Genomic DNA, 21,439 nt, shown 5'->3' with positions numbered 1-21,439 from the left:
CTAGCCTTGGGTTCAGTTGTGTGGTGTGAATGCCCAAGATACCGCTGGACTCATCTCAGGACTCCTCTCTGGCAATTTCCATACAGTACATGCTACGATATAACCTCTTTATTCACAAATATTTGTAAAGGAGGATGTTTAGCTTGCTAAACCCCACCAGTATGCCGAAACATACTGATCCTAAAATCTAGTGACAGCTTCCCATTAATAGTAATTGCTCTGCATAGATAATCCCCCAAAAGTGCCCCCAGAAAATGTACAGTAATCCTACAAAAATGCAGAAAATAAAGATTTACAACGATCCATCCAATAATGAAATGCTGAACTTGTTTGTTTAATAATTCCATAAAACTTTCACATCCATTTCTAGCAATGAGATAATGATAGGTGTAGACGACATTGAAGAACTTGTAATACCTATCATTACAAGATGCAGATTTACTAACATTACAATAGTATTAGAGCATGCAAAATAAACAGAAACATACGCATAGAGAGAGTGAATGGAAGGAGTGACATAATGGATGGCAATGATGAGGACTCAATAATACAATCCTAGAAGCATAGAAAATAAGATTTCTAGTTGGTACTGAATCTTTATTATACCGCCATCAGATGCCACTGGCACTTTCTGTACCTGAACAACTAAGGCTATGTTCATATCAAGTGTGTGATGTATACTTAACCTGTACATCAGGAAAGCTCCCCACGTATGTGCTACACATAGGGTTATATTAGAAGGCCATTGGGTTTCCTTTGGGCCTCTGTCTGGCAGGTTTATATCAGTATACCTAAAGGAATGGTTCGGAATAGCAGAGGATACCTTCTATTGCATACAAAAAATAGTATACCGCACAATATACTTTTTTTTCCTACACTGAAACACTATAGGTGACACCTGGCACTGTATAGCACCCATCAGAAGTGTATAGAGGTCATAAATGTGATGTGAACAGAGCCTAATACACAAGATCCAAGCAACCCATGTATGAAGACTGCTAGAAGCCAAATTATAGCATGAGAAAAAGGAAAAACCTATCGGGAAAGTCATAGTCAGGTGCGGTATTATTTAGGCACTGCAAAGTGTTATTTATTTATTACGCATATTTGTATAGCGTAACCATATTCTGCAGCACTGTACAGACCTCGTCATATGTGTCCCATATACGGCTCACAATCTACTTTCCCTATCAGTGTTTTTGGAGTGTGGGAGGAAACCGGAGTACCCAAGAGGAAACCCACACAAACACGGGGAGAAGATGCAAACTCCTTGTTGCAGATGTTGACCTTAGCCAGATTCGAACCCAGAACTCCAGTTGTTATTTGAGCATTACATCTCAATTGTATCACCATATGACAGCATTCCATCTGCACGCTATGTCAGTATTATGTAGGCTATTTGGTACTATATATGTAGTACTATTATTTTGGCAGTATTGTATGGGTTTATTGACACTCTTCAATGGATTACGGTGAAGCGGTATTATTTTGCCAGTATTATGACACCATTACATTTAAAGCCTTTAAACTACTCCATCTAATCCCTGGTTTATGACAGTATCTGATGGATCTTTGGTGCTGCTTTTATTTGCTTCATCCTGACCATGAACATATTTAGGTGAATATTATAATTTTACTTTGAACTTGATCTTATTAACACGACCAGGTTTGGAATAAAGCGAGGATGTAATTGACAAGGGTCGTGGGCAGCAAAGGGTTTCTATTTTCCATGGTGCAATGCAGTTCTGCCTCATAGGTACATATAAGTGAGATGCTGCAGATTCAGATCCAGGGGGATTATGGTTTAATAGCAAAAAGATTGCTTGCAGCAAAAGCAATGGCAGGAAGCAGTGCTGTACTGAGTGGGCTCCCTGCCTGTAACACTTCACATCAGGGAGGGAGAATGTGTGTAGAACAAGGTGAATGACATGGGTGACACAGAGGAAATGGCCACACTTAAGTGGCAGACCACCTAACCTGGAGAAGTACAGGTGTGAATAGTGTTGCACATTGCTGCTACATTTTACACTTACACTGGGGAGTTAACATGTGGATATCTAGACACAGGGGGTCATGTACAGAAACTGCCTTCAGCACCGAATTATTCTCACTTAGGAAATGACTTATGCACTAAAATGTCCCAGTCTGTATGAGGGAACCCTTAGGGTGCGTTCACACGGAGCATTTTTTTTACGTGTGGAAATAAAAGAAAAAAGTTACATCCTTTCTTGCCACTGATTCTGCATCAAAAACCAAACAGAAAAAAACCCCACATCAAAGTCATTTTTTACATGATGTCAGTGCTCATTTTGGATGCATATTCAGAGCCAGATTTTTTTGTCTCAAACTTTTACTGTGTGAACATACCCTTACGATAGCTGACATTAATGTGTGTTCTGGCAAAAGTCGCTAAATATTATTTACAGATGTCCCATGATGGAAGCGACAAATTTGCAACCTATTTGCCAAAATGTCTCACATGTAAGATGACGGGATATGTTGTGTTTTGTATCACAGAATATCACAGTGTAGTGACCGCCAATTGTCAGTTCTGACCAAGACTTAAGAAAGCTAAAAAGTCTAACTTTATTACAGTTTATGGTGCAGGAAATATGTGACGTGTTCACAATATGCATGAAACCAGCAGACTATGGGTTAATAAAAGTAACAGTGTAGATGGATTAGATGGGAAGAAAGAAAGAAAGAAAGAAAGAAAGAAAGAGAAAGAAAGAAAGAAAGAAAGAAAGAAAGAAAGAAAGAAAGAAAAAGAAAGAAAGAGAAAGGAAGGAAGGAAGGAAGAAGAAAGGAAGGAAGGAAGGAAGGAAGGAAGGAAGGAAGGAAGAAGAAAGGAAGGAAGGAAGGAAGAAGAAAGGAAGGAAGGAAGAAGAAAGGAAGGAGGAAGGAAAGAAAGAAAGAAAGAAAGAAAGAAAGAAAGAAAGAAAGAAAGAAAGAAAGAAGGAAAGAAAGAGAAAGGAATAAAGAAAGAAAATGAATAAATAAATATATATGGATAGATGATAGAATCTGAAATATAGATAGATAGATAGATAGATAGATAGATAGATAGATAGATAGATAGATAGATAGATAGATACATAGATGGATAGACTGTCTAGCTAAACAGGCAACTATATGGATAGATGATAAATAGAGGGAATATATAATAGAATATGAATAAAGAGATATCTAGAATATGATTAGACAGATGATAGATAGATAGATAGATAGATAGATAGATAGATAGATAGATAGTAGGATAGATAGGAGATAGATATGGTCTATGAGTAGATAGATAGATAGACAGACTATGACTAGATAGATAGATAGATAGACAGACTAGGACTAGATAGACTAGGACTAGATAGCTGTGACTAGAGCTATAGACAGCCGAGTGGCCGCTCCGCACTCAGTCTCCGTCTCTCCCTGTCGCCGTCTCTCTCAGTTTGAGACTGACGGGCCAGTCCAGGTAAAGGGGGCGGGGCTTCGCCTTCCCTCTCCCATTTCCCCGCCCCTCTGCCTGTGATTGGCTTTAGAGAGGTTGAGTGAAGGAAAGCCCCGAGGCCCCGCCCACCTGGCAGTGTCTTGCCGCCGCACTAAAACTTGAAGCATTTATTCCACTGGGATACTGCAGGGAGTAGAGGCACAGAGTGTGCAGCCATCATCATCATCATCATCATCCTCCTCCGTCCACAACTCCTGCAGCCGCCATGGCTGGGATTATTCTACACTGCATCTTGTCTTCTCTGCTCTTTGGCTTGAGTTGTGCAGTTACGGGATCTAGGATCTATCCAGCCAGTGAAGGTAAGCCCCGGATCACTGCTGCGGCTACTGCTCCTCCGCGGATCTGCTCTTAGCTCCTGGGTCAGGGCTCTGGATGGTGGTGACCCGACTACTTGACAAAGGTGGATATATGGAGATCTACGGGATCTTGCGACCGCGGAAGTTTCTTGGAGGATGAGGGGACAAGGACTAAGTTTTACTCTGGATGGAGGAGAAGTTGGATGTCCTGCTGATCTGGATCGTCACTCCGGGGGTCCTGGGTAGTGGTCCCTGTACACACTGCTATAGCCCTGACTGTGGAGTAGATGCGGATTACTACATACAGTGTATATGCGGATTACTAGAGTAATAGGCTACATGGTGTAGAGGTGGATTATGACACATATATGGTAGAATGGTCCGTGTATATGTGGATTACTACATGTATATGTGGATTACTAGACTCCTAGCATGGTCAGTGCAGATCTGGATTATGACACATATATGAGAATTACTAGTTTTCTTGGATGATCTGTGTATGTGGGATGAAAGGTGTTTTTCCTAAATGGAAGAACTAGCTGTGTATGTGTATTACTAGATTTATAGTAGATACATTTCAGAATATAATATGTGCATGTCAAGTATTTAATCTGTAAAGGGGAAATGGGATTACTAGGTGTTATGATGTGTGGATTAGATACTAATGTGTGTTAGATGTGTGAAATACAAGATTACTAGCCCATATTGCTTAATATGGATTAATGAATATGTGTGGTGCACTAGATTACTGGATGTGTGAAATGTTGTTGTATATGTGGATTATCCTATGGGATATTAGAAATATAATATGTTTGTGGATTACTGGGATGTATCATGTGTATGTGGAATACTAGACTACTAGAAGGAATCTTGTGTATGGTGTGCATATGGATTACTAGATTACCGTGATGTGTAAATGGATTAGTAGATTATTGAGTGGGATTATGTGTTTATGGATTACTAGATTATTGTATGGAATGATGTGTATATGAATTACCAGGTTACTATGATATAGTTTTTGCATATGGGTTATCGATTGTTGGTAAGAATGATGTGTGGAGTGCAAGGTTAATATAATGTTAAACTATATTAGATATGACTGTTGTGTCTCTGTATATGCTGATACATGAATGTAGGTGTATGTGTGCATACCCTCACCTTACTAGCTAGGGGAACTTGGTGTGAGTGCACTCAGTGGGGAGCCAGTTCTCTCTGTTCTCCCCAGTGCACACTCACCAGTCTTTGCTATATGTAGTGAACAGACTCCTCATTCGCACTGTATCTAAGGGCATGTAGTTTAGCACTGGGGTGTATCTAAGGGCATGTAGCCTTGAATTGTGCAGTATCTAAATCTGGTAGTGAGTTACATCTGAGGTTTATATTTGCATTTATTATGAGTTATATGTAAAGGCAAATAATTTAGAATTGGAGTGCATCTAAGAACATGTAGCATTGTATCTAAACAGTGTATTGAACCTTCCTTTTCACAAATGTCATTGCAAATACAGATGTGTGTATGATGCAGGCGGTGAGGGTGATGCCAGGACTGTTCATGTCACTTGTATGTACATGGTCCGGGGATGCTTAGGGCTATGTAAGGAGATAAATGACATATTATGTAAACAGAGATTATTAAATGCCTCTTGCTCTGTATATAAATATACAATGTATACTATACACAGATGATACATAATGTATTTATATATTTATTTTACCGTGTATGCTGGGTTGTATAGCTATACTTGGAAATATATGTGCAGGGGATGGGACGTATGAAAGGATAGTGTGTCTCCACATTATTATTGTATTATATGGTATGTATGTGTGAGCTTTATGCCCATGGTAAACTTGGCAGCCATAAAGTTGCACTGGAGGTAGTGTGAATGCTGGTCACGTCTGCCATTCTTTTTCCCCTTATTCCCTCTTTTTGTATAAAATGAGACCCATTGTTCTCTTTGTATCTCCCATCTTCCTTATACAAATCTAGATGGATGTAGATTTCAGGGCTGCTGAGTGAATGCGGGTTCTGGGGATATGTTCCTGAATATAAAGATGCTGAAATTTGGTATCAGTTTTGGAAGAATAATGGAAAATAATCACCAGTGAATCGCATTACTGCCTTTAGGGCAGAGAGGACTCTACTAGTATATACTAGGGTACTGTAGTATACTACACATATAATGTATATCACTGCTATACTAATGAAGAATATAACATATATATATATATATATATATATATATATAAAATCTTTTAGCAGTTACTAAATACGAGAATTGAATATGTTGTATCTGAAGTGATACTTTATCACAGCTGAGCCGTAGGATTCTTATTGATACATGCCATTATAGGTATTCTATGGATCCCATCATATGACCTATACTTTTAACTATTGCTGAAATGTCTTGACTAAATCTGTAATTTGCAGGCTGGGCAGGCTAGTATAGCAATTGCCGTATGTATACACCTGTATGTATGGATCTATGTATTGGGCATATTCATGATAGTAGTCCATATTGATATATAAGATTATATAAGAATTATTGCCTCATTATTATCCTATGATCTGTACATAGATCATAGACTTAACCAATTCAATGCAATACCCCAAGATGGAGTTCCTAGACTACAGTGAACCAGTTCTATGTAGTATCCCAAGATGGAGCTCCTAGACTATTGTGAACCATTCCTTACGGTACATATCACTCACAACTATCCACGCTCTTCTCTTTTCAGTTACCCTCTTGGATTCCAGGTCTGTACAGGGAGAACTTGGCTGGATAGCTAGTCCTTTAGAAGGAGGGGTAAGTTCTTGATTCTGTACATTTAACGGAAGGTAATGGGGTGATTGACCCTTTATGTGAGTTACACTGATTATACAGCGTGGCCTACTACCTCTGGAGTCTGCCATATCAATTACCTATTCTGGGCCTGAATCCTTAGATTTTAGTGTGTTAACTATCACTGACAGATGTTGTGTTTTTTATTTTTTATGTTCTTTTTATTTTGTAAAACTACAGATGGTATTGGATTATTGAATAGTATTGGATGGATAGTATTTATTAGATGGAGTTAGAGGTTATAATGCCAGACTGGTCAATGAGATTACAATTATAATCTGGATTATTTCTGTAGATTTACAGTCCCTGGATTGTGAATTTATTTGCTACCCACTAGTGCATAAACAACATATACGAGGTGTGAACGTGAAATAAATTGATTACAAAGACGATGATACCCAAGGGAGATAAATCGTATGTATATAAGACTATAAGAAGTAGCAGTCCCTATATCTGAGCGTCTCTGCCTCTGGATTCTGAGCACATCTCTAGTTGATGTAATGTTCGGAGCAGATGTCAGCAGCAGAGGATCCAGGATGACTGACAGGCAGCTGGCATCGTATCCAGCTCATATTTGCTTCTTGATTGTTGCAGTAGACAGTGTTCTTCGCGTTTCTGTAGCCTATAGGGCTTTTGTTCAGACACAGCCTGTCCCTTTCCCACATGAGCCATGAACAGTGCAAGAGACCGGGGAGACTGAATCCCATACATTTCAAGCTTTGGCGCAGTCCATCCCATGACTGTTCAATATGACCTTGAGGAACATCATCATTTATCTAGTGAGGCTTCTAACAATGAAGCAGGGCAATGCTGCGGAAATAAGATATGCAGCAAACCGTAATTTTGCTCTGTGGCCTAATGATGGCAATCGTCTTGATAGGTTGCTTCACTTTTCTTGCTCCACTTTAGTAGATTACCCAATATTATTCCTGTGCCTTATTATAATATACACCTTCATTAATAGAGTACATTACCTTCTAAACCTGGATATTTGATAAAAGCCATATTACATATAGCCACAAGATCAACTGATGACTTTTTATGTTTGGTTTTATATGTATACACCAGTTTTCTGCTATTTTCTGCAGCTGTGTTATAAATAGACATATAATCTTGACAGTAACCTATAACTTGACATAATATGAATGTCTCGCGTTATTGGTAATATCGAGACTGTCAGGGCTACAGTAATAGTTAAGTGATGCTGATTTTACTTGCCACTCTCCTGTCTCCCTGTGGATATGACAATTTCCTCCAAACCTCGCATACGTATGCAGGCTATTTTTATACCGCTAGTGAAAAATTTAATAGTACATGGACAGTCAGAAATCCTCTGTAGGTAGCATTTGTTCTTTCTCAGTATTCACTGAGGTCATTGACTGAAAAAAATGAATATATTTTTATGCTGAAGGGGTTTTCTTAAATAAAATATATTTTGGTCAACAGTGTGGCTGATAGTTTATGACAGAAGCTCATTTTCCATAGGGACGACAGGCACTATGGGATAGAATAGTCTATTGATTTTTTTTTTAACTTCAGCTGGTCAATTTTGCATACTAAGCGTGACATCTGTCTAATAGATTTGTTATAATTTTATTTTGTAATCGATGTGTGCTTTATTTTTTTAAGACCAGCAGGAGGCGCTAGAAAAGAGTCCAGTGACTCAACCACAATCTGTTATTATGCTTAGAGGGTAAAATATAGAGTTTCTAATAATTCATTTTATTGCAGTGGGAAGAAGTTAGCATTATGGATGAGAAGAATACGCCTATCAGAACCTATCAAGTCTGCAACGTAATGGAATCAAGTCAGAATAACTGGCTAAGGACTGACTGGATCCCACGTAGTGGGGCGCAAAGAGTGTATGTTGAGATTAAGTTCACTTTAAGGGACTGTAACAGTTTGCCTGGAGTGATGGGCACCTGCAAAGAGACCTTTAATTTGTATTATTATGAATCCAACAATGATAAGGAACGTTATATCCGTGAAACGCAGTATGTAAAGATTGACACCATTGCAGCCGATGAGAGCTTCACACAGGTGGACATTGGAGACCGAATTATGAAGCTCAACACGGAGGTCAGAGATGTAGGTCCACTTAGCATGGAGGGCTTCTACTTGGCTTTCCAGGATGTGGGAGCATGTATCGCCCTGGTCTCAGTTCGTGTTTTCTACAAGAAGTGTCCATTGACTGTGCGAAACTTGGCCCAGTTCCCTGACACCATTACAGGGTCTGATACCTCTTCACTGGTGGAAGTTCGGGGTTCCTGTGTCAATAACTCGGAAGAGAAAGAAGTGCCTAAGATGTATTGTGGAGCGGATGGAGAGTGGCTGGTCCCTATTGGGAACTGCTTGTGTAATGCTGGGTATGAAGAGCGCAATGGAGGGTGTCAAGGTAGGAAACCCAACTGTATGTTTCCATCTGGTGTTAAATTGTATAATTGAATATGACATAAGATGAATAGAAACAAGCCATTAATTAGCAGATCCCCTGGGATGGCTGTTGACAGAAGGGTTGTACTCACAAGGCCAAGAGGTCCAGGTGGCAAGGGCTGGCACGGGAGGTAAAATGAACACATGGCACGGCAGAAGGCAGGGAGACATATTCAAGTACTGACTGAGTACATATTACTATGAATTAACCATTGTCCTATCAAAATAGTACTGAAGTAGGCATGGTGAGTTAAATTCCAACTAGCACCACCTTCTAGGTGTTGACTGTTTCAACCTGGGGTAACCTAATATTTTATGGTTTATAGAAATTAACCAATTTTTAACCCAAATTTAACATGTAAGAAGAGTTGCACATAGCAAATTGTGTCCATAAATTGTGCATGCATGTGCATTTTGTGTCTATATATCTGAAGAACACTTCATCTTCTGTATACGTGTATATTGGCTTCTAGTAGGTCCTAGACTCTTACAGAAGGACCGCTTTCCTCTAATGACATCTGATTTATTGTCTTACTGCTTATTCTCTTACTGGACCGGATGTATTGTGTGTGGCACATTGGTTGGCAAGGCGAATGCCTAATGGCATTAGGGTATCTGATTATATAAAAACTGAATACTTGACAAAGGAATATTTCTTTCTTTTGATGAACACATTGGCCTGCTAGTGGAATAAGGTTTTCCAAGAAGCAACAGGTTGCCCATGATCCGTTTAATTGAAAGAACTGTGAACTGCTTTTAAGTCTTGCCACCCTTTTGTGGCCCAGAGTGCCATAATCCAAGCACAGGTCCTTAAGCAAATTACTCAGGGTTCAGTTGTCTTGTAAAGCATTTATGGCACCAGTCTTAAATTGATCCAGGCTTCAATCCCTTTTGTCAGACGAGGTTGTGTGGAAACCTCTGATTAAGGGAAGATCATTAGCAGGCCAAATAGGAAAGCATAAGTACACGTACATACGCAGATGTGTATTATGGATGTGCATAGGTACATCCTTTTTACTCGCTTTATGTATCTCATTTTGCATGGCCTTATGGCCTAAGCTTTGTTGGTAAAATTTTGTTTGATGGTTGCAGCATCTGGCATGCCGGACACCATTTGGCTGGCTTTGTGTCACGTCCTTGCTAAGTTACTCACTCCATGATGTCAGGGCACTGTGCCTGATATTAAATTATCCGCATTCATTCAATCTCTTGAGATGTCCAACTTCAATGTCCAATTTGGTCATAGATCTTATACAGATGAAAGCTATGGGCGTAAATTTGGAGAAATTTAATTGTCCCAGTGAGAGGATAAGAAAGATATACCAGCCTAGAGGTTGTGACCCCTGCTAGCAGGTTGTTCCTTCACTGTCCATAGGAGGTCGGACACAAGCAGAGTGAATATAAGAAGGAGGTCCTAAGGTCATTCAATCCCTCATCTATCTTCTTCTTGTCATTCCCTAGTCACAGCCAAAGATTGATTAAGATCTTCAGTTTGACAAAGGCCTGCTGGCTCTTGGTGGACAAGGGTCAGGCCTAGAAAATCCCAAACCTGAAGGCCTTTGAAAGTTACTTCATTGGTTTAGGGGCATCAAGAACACATTGATCTCAGGTCAAGTAGGCAAACACGAGATCTCTTGTCTACAATTACCTGATTAGGAAGATATAATTTTCTACTGAACATGACCTAAAGCTATCCATATAAGTGTGTGTATATATATATATATATATATATATATATATATATATATATATGTATATATATTCTGAGAGGAGTCAAAATTGTAAAAGTTATCTTTATGTCTGGCATTTAACTACAGAAAGCAGTGACACATTATGATAGTAAACAGTATTATTCAGGGCATTGCTCATAGATAGTCATCATCACATGAAAGCAACATGGTGAAGCACTTGGCCTGTAGCTTGGTGTATTTGTGGTTCTTGAAATCTATTTGACCCTTACATACATTTACCTTACCACTAGTACAGTATATATGAAGTAAGTTGGTGTGTCAGTCTGACAAGGCTATATCTTTAGTTGGCCATATACATTTGATTAAGATGAGCCAAATATACCAGTTTTGGCGGCTTGCCTAACCATCTGAAGGGGGTTGTAGGGTTATAGGTTGGACTCGATGGACTGATGTCTTCATCCAACCTTATCTACTATGTATCTATATCTTAGGCTATCTTCACATCTGTAGTGTGTCTAAAATCTAGATAAAAAGTCTAGGCTTTTTTGTCTGGCAAAACTAAATGGATGCCGATGGAGCCCATTTTAGTCAGTAGGGTCCCTTAGGATCTCCTGGTGTCTGTCATTAGATGGATCCATCTTTACTAGTTGTTTCTTCTGATATTGTGATGGAACAGAACAACGGACTAAAGATCTTGATGTGAACTTAACTTAATCTTTATATGATATTGAGCTGAACTTCATTTGGACATTGGCAGGAGAATAAAAGACCTGACATAGGCTAAGGCCCCTTTTTTGTTGCTGATTTTGTTGCGGTTTTTTGAGTCAAAGCCAAAAATGGCTACAAGAGGAGTGGGAGATATATAAGAAGTTTTTGTACTTCTCCGTCCTGTTCAGTCCACTCCTGGCTTTGGTTCAAAAAACCGTCACAAAATCTGCAACAAAAAAAGCTACATTTCCACAATGTGGGGCCTTAGCCATAGACTTACTCCCCTCTCTCTCTCCTCCCGCAGACCATAGCGTGGTCGGACTGAGTGTTCATGTGTATGGGAAGGTAAAAGGAATATCAGTCATGCTAATGATCATGAATGTGTATGGTCACTATTAGTTTCTATGGCACATACCTTATTTCTTGCATTGCCTCTGCTTTAGGCCCTTTTTTTCTTGTTTGTACCTATACAAGCGTATAAATCCCTATGTTAAAGGCTTCTGCCTTACTAATGTGTAATAGGGACATTGCTTAGTAACATACAGAAGCAATTTCAATGGAGCAGCAGGTGAATATTATTCAACTTTGCAAACAATAATTTGCCTAACTACATGTTGATATCATGAATATTCATGAGTATCATCTCCCATAGCAAATACTGTCTAGGAAACCATCTCTATGTGCATCCTCTTTGCTTTTGTGTCCTCTGCCCTACTGAATGGAGTTTGTCAGCTATGTGTGGAGCTTCTCCCATTCTTCTATTGCATGACATGGTATTTACTTATTGTGTATAATTCTTTGTACACTTTGGTCACAAAGGAGATAACAACATATTTTTCCTAGCATTGGGGCCTAAACCTGCTACGTATTGAGGCTCCCCTGATTGTGTCAGATGCAAACAGATGCCATTCAGAACTTCAGAAAGGGGCAGCAAAAGTTTGTCTCTGCTCTTTTAAATCCGTCTCTCACCCACCTCCTGAGAGTATTTTTTTGGGGGTCCACAATAGTCTCTCCCCTGCGTCTCCTCTTTATATTTAGTTTTAAAGAGCAGTAAGCCATTGGTATGGGAGATTTTTTTGTTGGGGAGAGGGAGGTTTGTGGGGGTTTACATTTATTCGCTTTTTAATAAGGGGCGAACCACAGGATAAACAGTAATTAGGACACCAAACAGACTCGCTGAGCCGATCTAAGTTTTTTATTCCTACCAGCATGAAGTCCTAGCAGTCCGTTTCAAAAGCAGTTTGTTGGTGGAAACTTGAGTAGAAAGAGGGTTAATTCCATAGCGCCAAAGCTGGATGCTAAGCTCAGCTTTGTCTGATATAGCAGGCTTGTAAGAATTTAGAAACTTATAATAGCAAAGTGATGTCATCCATCCAACGCTATTACGGGGAGATTTCCAGGCCCAACTTGCCTTCCAAACCAATAATTGTGCCATGGAGAGTCTTTTAATAGACACACAAACATATTTCAGGGGCGAAACCAATGAAATGATACAGAGATAATATTTTTTATAGATATGCAAATCAGCCTGCAAATGTAGGGGGCGGGGCCTGATATACCAGATTTACCTACAGACGCAGGGAGAGGCTGATAATATAATCCAAAGCTACAGGGGCAACATTAAGCAGAGATTTAAGAGGACATTGAGGGTCAGTGCACGCAGAGTTTTTTGGCGCTGATTTTGACGCTGAATCCGCCTCAAAATCAGCCTCCAAAAAAAGCCTCCCAGTAGAATTCTATTGGGAGGCTTTTTTTGGAAGCTAATTTTGAGACGGATTCAGCATCAAAATCAGCGCCAAAAAACTCCATCCTTAGAGCACTTGTGACTGTTTGTATGCAAATATGACAAATCAGACCCCGCCCACAATGCACTAGAAGCCAATTTGCATATCCATGATTGACTCTTATGTTTGCATTGTCTTATCAATTTGTTGATACAAAAGTAAGTTTTTGCTCCTATTAAACCCCCCTACTCAGCACTATTATTGGTTTGGGAGGAATTTTAGACCTCCAAGCTCCCTTTAAGTACAACGCCATATTAGAAATATGATAGTATTATAAATGGTACCTTTAATGGCACCTTGATTTTAATTTTAGATTGAGGTCTACAATGACGCCCTTAGGATTGGTGCCACCGCTGGAAGACATTGTCACCCTGTGTATAAAAAAAAAGCAGTATAAGTTAATGGTTTGAAACTGAAGCCAACAGACGTATGAATAGTCCAAGTTGTGATTTTTCAGCAATGCATTTGCCATGGTAGTGACCTTCATCTGTAAGTCCCTAAAGAAACCCTTCAGGCTTGTGCCAAAAGAAAACAAATTATCTTCCACAATTGTATTAGCGGGTGGCGCTGCTAACATAATGAATTTTCCAACATATTTTCCTGTAGAGGGAAAAAACGAGAGAAGTGTTACTCTCCGGGAATTATGAGGGGTGAGTTATATTACTAGCTTTCAGCAATTTTGCTTTGTGGCTGCTTTAGAAGGGATTTTCCAGTGTCCCAAGGGTGCCCCTGGGCCCAGCCCAGCCCTCCTTAAACAGTTTGTTTCCTAGTCAAGTTTACTCTGTGCCTGAGGAGCACTGGAGTAAAAAAAATAAAAAAATAACAGACTTCATCTACTATTGAAAATCCGTCTCCTTTTTGGAGTGTGCCAGCAATGGACCAAAACAAGAGCGGGACCATTGCAAATAAATTAGCATGTCAATGCTTTCCTTGAATCAATACTCTTCTGTTTCCCTGTGCCTCTTTTTTTTTAATCGCCCCCATCTGCTTTATGTTTTTGGCGCTCTCCTTTCTCTACTGTGCCACCTTCACCCTCAGTGCAAATTTCTGGCATTGGATGTTGGAAGAAATAGCCCAGATGATCCGTCTGTGCTTGGAAAATAGGATGTCATTTTTATTTTAATACTAGGTTTCCTAAGCACCAGAAGCCTAGACAGTAGTAATAACCCAAGGCCGGTGTTGAATAAGTGTTGTTAACCCTTTGGGAAAGGATTCCATTTCACACTTTATCTTGAATTTGGTGCGCAGTAAATCTTCATTTATGCACTGGCAGGGTTAAATGTCATGTCTAGCCACAAGTGATGCAATTTCCCTCAGTCTTAGCCTGCAAATCTTCTTTCAAAGGTGAGTTTGTTTAATGCCACCTTTCATAGCAAAACTGCAACTTGAGGTCTTATTTTCCCAGAATGTAAAGCAGTAAAATAAATATCCAGGAATACCCAACACTACCACATTTAACCCTGTGCGTGTGTTTGTTCTCCATGTCCCATAGGTAATAACTAGGCTGTGGTCAGGAGTCATTCTGTTTATCCGCATACAATACATGAAGTGTCCGGTGATTCAGAGCCATGAATCCTGGGTGTAACACAGTCAGTAGGGTGGGTCAGGGCTGCGCCACCTTTGACGCTGGACTGAGCTCTTTATGTTTTGTAGAACCTGCATGTTCTCATAATGTTCCCATGCTGCATGCTAAGTACATGTTTTGTGTTGTAGTAAAACAAAAACTACTTCCTTCCTCTGTATTTGTGTGACTCTTCCGATTACTGCTTCTTGCTGATAAGAATTCCTCGCTATTTTCACCTTTCAACTCCCTATGGGAGTCCTAACAATTCATTAATATCTGCCAGCTTGTTGTGCAGGATGATGGGAAAGGTGGAACGTGTGATGGTACTCGTCTTTGTTAACAATTGCCGCTAGTTAGGGAAACAAACAAAATTTGTTGACACATTGAAGATGTGTAATGTGTAGATGTGTAATACATATGTTTATATAGCTTTTATATACTGTTATATAATCTATCTATTTTATATAAATCTACATCATTTACATGAATATTGTTGTGCAGTAATCTTACCAAGATATCCAGTTATCAGTCAATTTTTCTTCTAATTTAAAGGGGTTATGCATACTAATGACACACATCCTATATCCACAGCATAACAGCCTGCTTGCTGACAATCCAACCACATGGTCCCCCAGGGATCACCAGAACAGGTGTCCTCAAGTCTCTGAGGTCCTCTCAGGTTCAAGCGTACAATCACCATACCTGTCACATCTATGGGACTGATGGACTGTCTGTCTTACTGATCTGTATACACGCTACTGCTACATTCATGTATTTTACTTGTGCCCCCCATTGTCATCATCAGTGGGGGTCCCAGTGATCAGACATTTCTCCTCTATCCTTAGAAAAAGCCCTTCTATTATATTCCATAAGAGGACAATGGCATGGAGCAGTAAGAGTATTGTGATCCACCAAACAATATACTAAAATTATAAGCAAGTTAACTGGTTTAAGAAGTATATTCCCACCTGTAGTTTAAGACATAGTCAGTATATACAGTATATCCTGTAGCTGCTGAATACACTTTAATTCATGTGTTATTTCCTACATAGACTAGAACCTGTTAACATCTCCATGCAGAGAACAAAGCTCCAATTTGCATTTGCAATGTTGTATGTTTTGTATTTAGGAACACAAGGCTTTCCCGCCTCCAATCTCCTACTGTCCATCCAGGCACAGGTGGGGGCAATTACAAAACCTTAAGAAACCTTTTATGATATATGTTGCTGTTGTCACCTTGGAACAGACAAACATATCCTAATTGACATACACACATTACCCTAAATAGGAAGTCCTATAGTGTAGGAAGGTAAATAAGTCAAGATATGGGACAACTTAAAGGCAGAGGATACACATTCAGTTGTGACTTTGGATAGCCGCCATTGAGTTGTTTACCCGGGAAGGAAGTAGGAGTGAGGTTCAGCACCGACATGACTGTCTTGTTTGTGCTGAAATTACAAGTGCTTGAAGATTTGAGCCCTGACACGTAGTGCAGATCTATGGGAACATGGTGGTAACATACCAGTCATCACTGTGAAATGAGAACAGATGCTAGGTTAAAACAACAAACCCGAAATAAATATTACTAGAAAGAAAAGGATTATGTTGTGCAACTAATGTATGAAATATTTTATTATTAAATGCCCTGAACACTAGACGTGTCTGTCACATCTCATAAAACTACTCTACTTGTCACTTCTGACATGCTCTTGTACACAAGGAGAGATTTTTGTCCTGCAAACAGTTTGAGAATTTAGCCAAATTTGTGGAACATACTACACATGGCTACCCTTGGGATAACTGGTCTTATGGGCCTATGTCTCCTTGTTATAAGAATCTTTTAACAATAATCTGATCAGTAAGTTCCCCCTGTTATACCACCCCACCGGTGATCAGCTGTAATCTATGGGGAAATCTGTCAGTATGTTTCCTTTTTCTCTATAGCGCCACCACAAGGATAACTTAGTATTACATATGACTCATGCAAATCAGTTGGCTGTCTGTGTAATGCAAAACAGGACCAGTCCTCCATGTGGAGAGATGTTCTTTGCACATGCTGTCCATACTCTGTTATCAGAATGTACTGTAGGATATATTAAAGGGTATAGGGTATGTTAAAGGGTAAATTAAAATGGATTTTCTAAACTAGACAATCCCCTTAAGAGTATCTAAAAGCTGCCCTCCAGAGGAAACTGCCCCTCTGGTGCCACCTATAGGTGGCTCTTCTTCAAGGGCAAGTTCTTTTTGGCTGGATCACAAGCAGAATAGTACGTATATTAGGTTTACATTACAGCGCCTTTGAGTACTATGCAATGCAGTTGACTCACGGAAATCTATACACAGTCTGATGTTTATCTACAACCAGGAATACTTTATGGGCTCATAACTGTGTGATATGGCATCTGTCACCTATGATTGGTATTGGTTCTCTCATGTCCTTGGGGGATATTGCAACATTAAATCCTCCCAGGGTTCCCTGCCCCCTTGTAACAGGCCTGAGAAACTGCTGCTTCATTATCTGCCTGGCTGTATAAGGTTGATTTATAAAGCACCCGGCGCTAAGGGGACGCCGCGCTCATTAATAACTCAGGGAATTGAGGGATAACATCTCCTACCAGCCCTCCGTGCATAAGAGATGAGCTTCCAAGGTTTCTGGAATCCACCTGTGTGTTGTCCTGGCATTTTGCCCAATTTTACAAAAAGGGAAATCCCAACCAAGTTCTTTCCAAAGCAGAGCTTATTGTGCTGAAGAAAATAGCCAATTCGCACTGATGAGGGAGCTCCTGATAGCTTAATATGATGAGATGTATAATCAATACTCAGTCGAGTAAAATTACAGCTTGTTCCTTCTACGGAGCAGATCCATTTCTTAGGAATATGATGAATGCTGAATTTCGGGCCTTAGATCAATCCGATAACAAATATAAGAAAGTTAGAATTCTCAATACAGCTGCTCCCAGCTAATATATCTGTTGAAGGATATATATGTAAGCAGGGTATATTGAGCCGCGTACATGTCTACCTGATGAATTTGGTCATCTGGCATGTCTGGAAGTGATTGTAGGCTCTAATGCATAAACATGATGGTATAGCGGAAGTCAATCAGAGCAATGATATGTTTCTTATGAGGAAAGCCTCAATTATTTCCAAAGGTCATCTGCATATTTCTAATCTGTGTATGTGAAATGAGCCTTTTTCACTGACAGCCCTACAGGTCATGATAGACACATTTTCTATTAGGATGCCCCCCTCTATTGGGTGACGACAAGGTTGCTAAAGGGTAGATATTAATTCCCTTGCTTTAAAGCCATTCAATTTGATTAGAAAAAGTAATGACTTAGGGTATAGACCTTACACATGGCTCCTCATCAGTATCGAGGGTCAGCTCCATAGTCATCAACTCCCAGCGGAGGATCATTTTCCATAGTAATTGCTTCAGCTCATGCTTGCCATCTTTATAATGTATCTGTAATCATAATATCAAGGGACATTTCATTGTTTGGTTTTATTTAGTCATGAATTTTAATAAGATGTAGGCTACATGTGTCATATCGTGTGTCTTGGATCCATAAACCATGGGAGGGCTAATGTTCAAGGGGTGCGTGATGGGAATAAAAATTTGTTAAGGGGCTCAAAATGGGTTAAAACAGAAAAAAAAAGTAATACCACCCAGATAAACCCCCACTTCCGCCATTCTAATACTGCACAGGTATCCCAACAGTCTTGACTTCCTGGATCCTCTCAACAAACAGGAAGTGACCATTCAGCCAATCATTGGCGGTAGAGGAAACTACCTCAATCAGTGATTGACATGTCCTTCATTTCGAGAGGGACCAGGAAGACTAGCGAGGGGCCCGGGCACTATCAGAACAGAAACAGCAAAGATTTCAACACATTCTGAGCCTTTTATCAAAATGTTTCCCCGACTGGACAACTTATTGAAAAGTGAATTAATTCACCTTTGTGTTTTTTAGCCATACTTCCCCTATATTTCCTTCTTAATCCACTGTGTCGTGAAACTATACTTAGAGCATCCTCAATTTGCTATTTTAACACCAGTGAATGAGGTTGCACGCACATTCTCCGAGGTTTCAAAAAGGACAGAATAGACTTGTGAAGAGGTTACCATTCCAAGAGTTTGGCAGAACAAATGGTAGAGGTATTTCATAGCTTCCATAAAAATGTCAGCAGGAGTCACAACCCCTTGAAGATGTCCTGCATTTCTTTGTCTTCTCTTTTTGTGGGAGACCACCCATTTGGGCCAGTCGTCGCATTTGGTGGGCAGGAAAAGTTATAATCCATCATGGCTACCATGACTCTTGAAGTATAGTGCAGAGCAAATACAAAAACCGCAGTGAGCAGAAAGGAGAAAGAGGTCAGTGCTAATAATATGTTCACTGAACACTAAGGTGGGGCGCGGAGAACATTTACAGCCTCCCCTAAATAATATGCACAATGCTTATAACAAAAGTGTCCGCCCCTCATTTCATTTCTTTCATAGTTATGTTGGGAAAGGGCCAGGGGAATATGTTCAATTTGGGTTTTGCATCTCACACGCAAAGCATTGTCCTACAAGACGGTAAGAGGAAATCTTACTCAGTTTACAGTATACAGGACAGTATTAGGTTGGTTTCACATACAGTGCAGTTCCTTGAGCCATAGCCAGAAGTGTATGCAGCAGGATGGAGAAGTATAAATTGTTGGTTTATAATTTCCATCCCTTTTTTAATCTACTGCCTTTAGCTAAAAAAAACTGCATCAACAACAGCTGTGGCATTTTTCCAAAAACAATGTGTGTGAATGCATCCTTATAGCTTCAGAGCCTCTAGAACTTTGTGTCTTTACGATTGGCCTCGGTACACAAGTGAGTAAATACAGCTGAATTGCAGCACAAGGGGGCTCTGGTTCATCAAACTCTGATTTACAGATGGAAAATTCAGTGGAGCCGAACCTGGAGAGTAAATTTTTTTTTACAGAACTGGAAAACTTTGTTCTGCCAACGCTTTGCTAACAACAGCTGATCCCTCCAGCTCTGACGATTGCATCTCTTGAACAGATTGCTAAGTGATGGCTGTTCAGTTTGTTAGGATGGGCTCTGAGCGTAGCTGCTTTACAAGATGCTGAGGTCCTTGCAGTGTAGTGGAAGACGCTTTGCTGAACACAATAGCACACTCAGTAGTCCAATACTATATAGTTTTTTAAAGGAAACTTGTCACATTGTAAATGGAGTCCAGTCTTTGGGCAGCATGTTATAGAGCAGGAGGAGCTGAGCAGATTGATATATAGTTTGTTATAAAATAATCAGTATTTCTGGCATTTGATTCAAATCACTTCTTCCTCTAAATTTAGGAGTCCAGTGGATGCATGCACCTTCATATAGAGGAGGGTAGGACCGCCCACTGGAATCCTAAACTAAACTTAGAATGAGCAGAGATAAAAGTAATAAATGACAGATTATATGTAATCTATGTATCAAACTGTTCAGCTCCTCCTACTCTATAACATACTGCCTGCAGATCAGATAGTATGATCAATGTAACATTCCCTTTAATGTCCTGTTCAACTTCTTCTGAATGGTAATATCTTTGAAATAGTAATATAATGTGTAGGAGAGGGGACTGTTTTACTGGATATTAAGCCTGGTCTTACACGACAGCAAGTTTAGTCCGCAAATGGTCTGCAATTGTGGGTTCTCAATTGCGGACCATTTGCGGACACATTGTATTCAGTGTGGCCTCTTAAACCACCGGATATTTTATCTGTGGCGTGCCGTGCCATGACCGGGGTCTGCACTGAATACCGCAGGTCCACAAAGGCTGTGAATTCACGGCACGGCACAAACTGTCCCATAGAACTCTATAGGCGCATGCGGCTGGACACGGACGTCTGCAGAATGAGTCTTTGGAGTGTAATAAAGTGTTTCTGATCTGCAAATTGCAGACTGCAAACACCACTACGGTCGTGTAAGACCAGTCTAAGACAGATGTGCTGCTCAGGAGTCTGGGTGGCAACCCTTGGGAGCTATAATGACCGCTATATTAGTTGTCACCAAGATGTATGTGTTATGGCCCAAGATAGAATTGATATTTGCAGGGTTATGCTATGACCATTATTATGTATATGGCACTTATAAATCCATGCAGGTAATATACTAGATAAATAATAACAGTAGCATACCTGAGGAATTGGATAGGAAACCCTGCCCTAACCCTGCCCTGCTTTCCATGTTACATAATTTACATTCTTTGTTAGGTATGCTTGTGTTCCTACTACCATTATATCGTGTTCTATATCCGTCAGATCATGGGTTATGGGAAAATGAATGGATAAATACAAACAATTTACAGAGGAGACAGGGCTAAAAGCCGTTCATCTCTCTAGGGGTGAGAGTACAGAAGAAAGGGCTTTAAATAACAGGATTAGCCCTTGTCACTCAGCAGTTAACCAATTAATTAGCCCTGAGCTTGGGCAACCAGGCGACTGGCACTCTTTTTTTGCTTTCTGCAGACAGGGCACCCTCTTACTGAGCTTTTCAAGCTTCTTACACAAAAAAGAAATGAGATTGCATTCTTGAAGGAGTTATTCGGTATGTCATTTTCATTTTCTTGATCATGGTGACAG

At 40.0% G+C, this 21,439-nt stretch overlaps 1 protein-coding gene across 2 annotated transcripts in view; it reads left to right on the top strand.

The window, feature by feature from the left end:
- Window positions 1–3,631: 3,631 nt before the first annotated feature.
- EPHA4 (EPH receptor A4) overlaps window positions 3,632–21,439 on the top strand; it is a 53,649-nt gene continuing 35,841 nt past the window's right edge. For both annotated transcript variants that reach the window (XM_075268881.1, XM_075268880.1), the window contains exons 1-3: window positions 3,632–3,801; window positions 6,535–6,602; window positions 8,370–9,033. In XM_075268881.1, the coding sequence (XP_075124982.1) occupies window positions 3,708–3,801; window positions 6,535–6,602; window positions 8,370–9,033 (826 nt within the window). In that variant the 5' untranslated portion in view covers window positions 3,632–3,707. The remainder of the gene's footprint in view (window positions 3,802–6,534; window positions 6,603–8,369; window positions 9,034–21,439) is intronic.

This window comes from Leptodactylus fuscus, chromosome 3 (assembly GCF_031893055.1).
Source record: "Leptodactylus fuscus isolate aLepFus1 chromosome 3, aLepFus1.hap2, whole genome shotgun sequence".
NCBI classification, from domain to species: domain Eukaryota; kingdom Metazoa; phylum Chordata; class Amphibia; order Anura; family Leptodactylidae; genus Leptodactylus; species Leptodactylus fuscus.
Note: the sequence above shows the minus strand (reverse complement) of the source record. Positions and strands in the feature narration are given on the sequence as shown.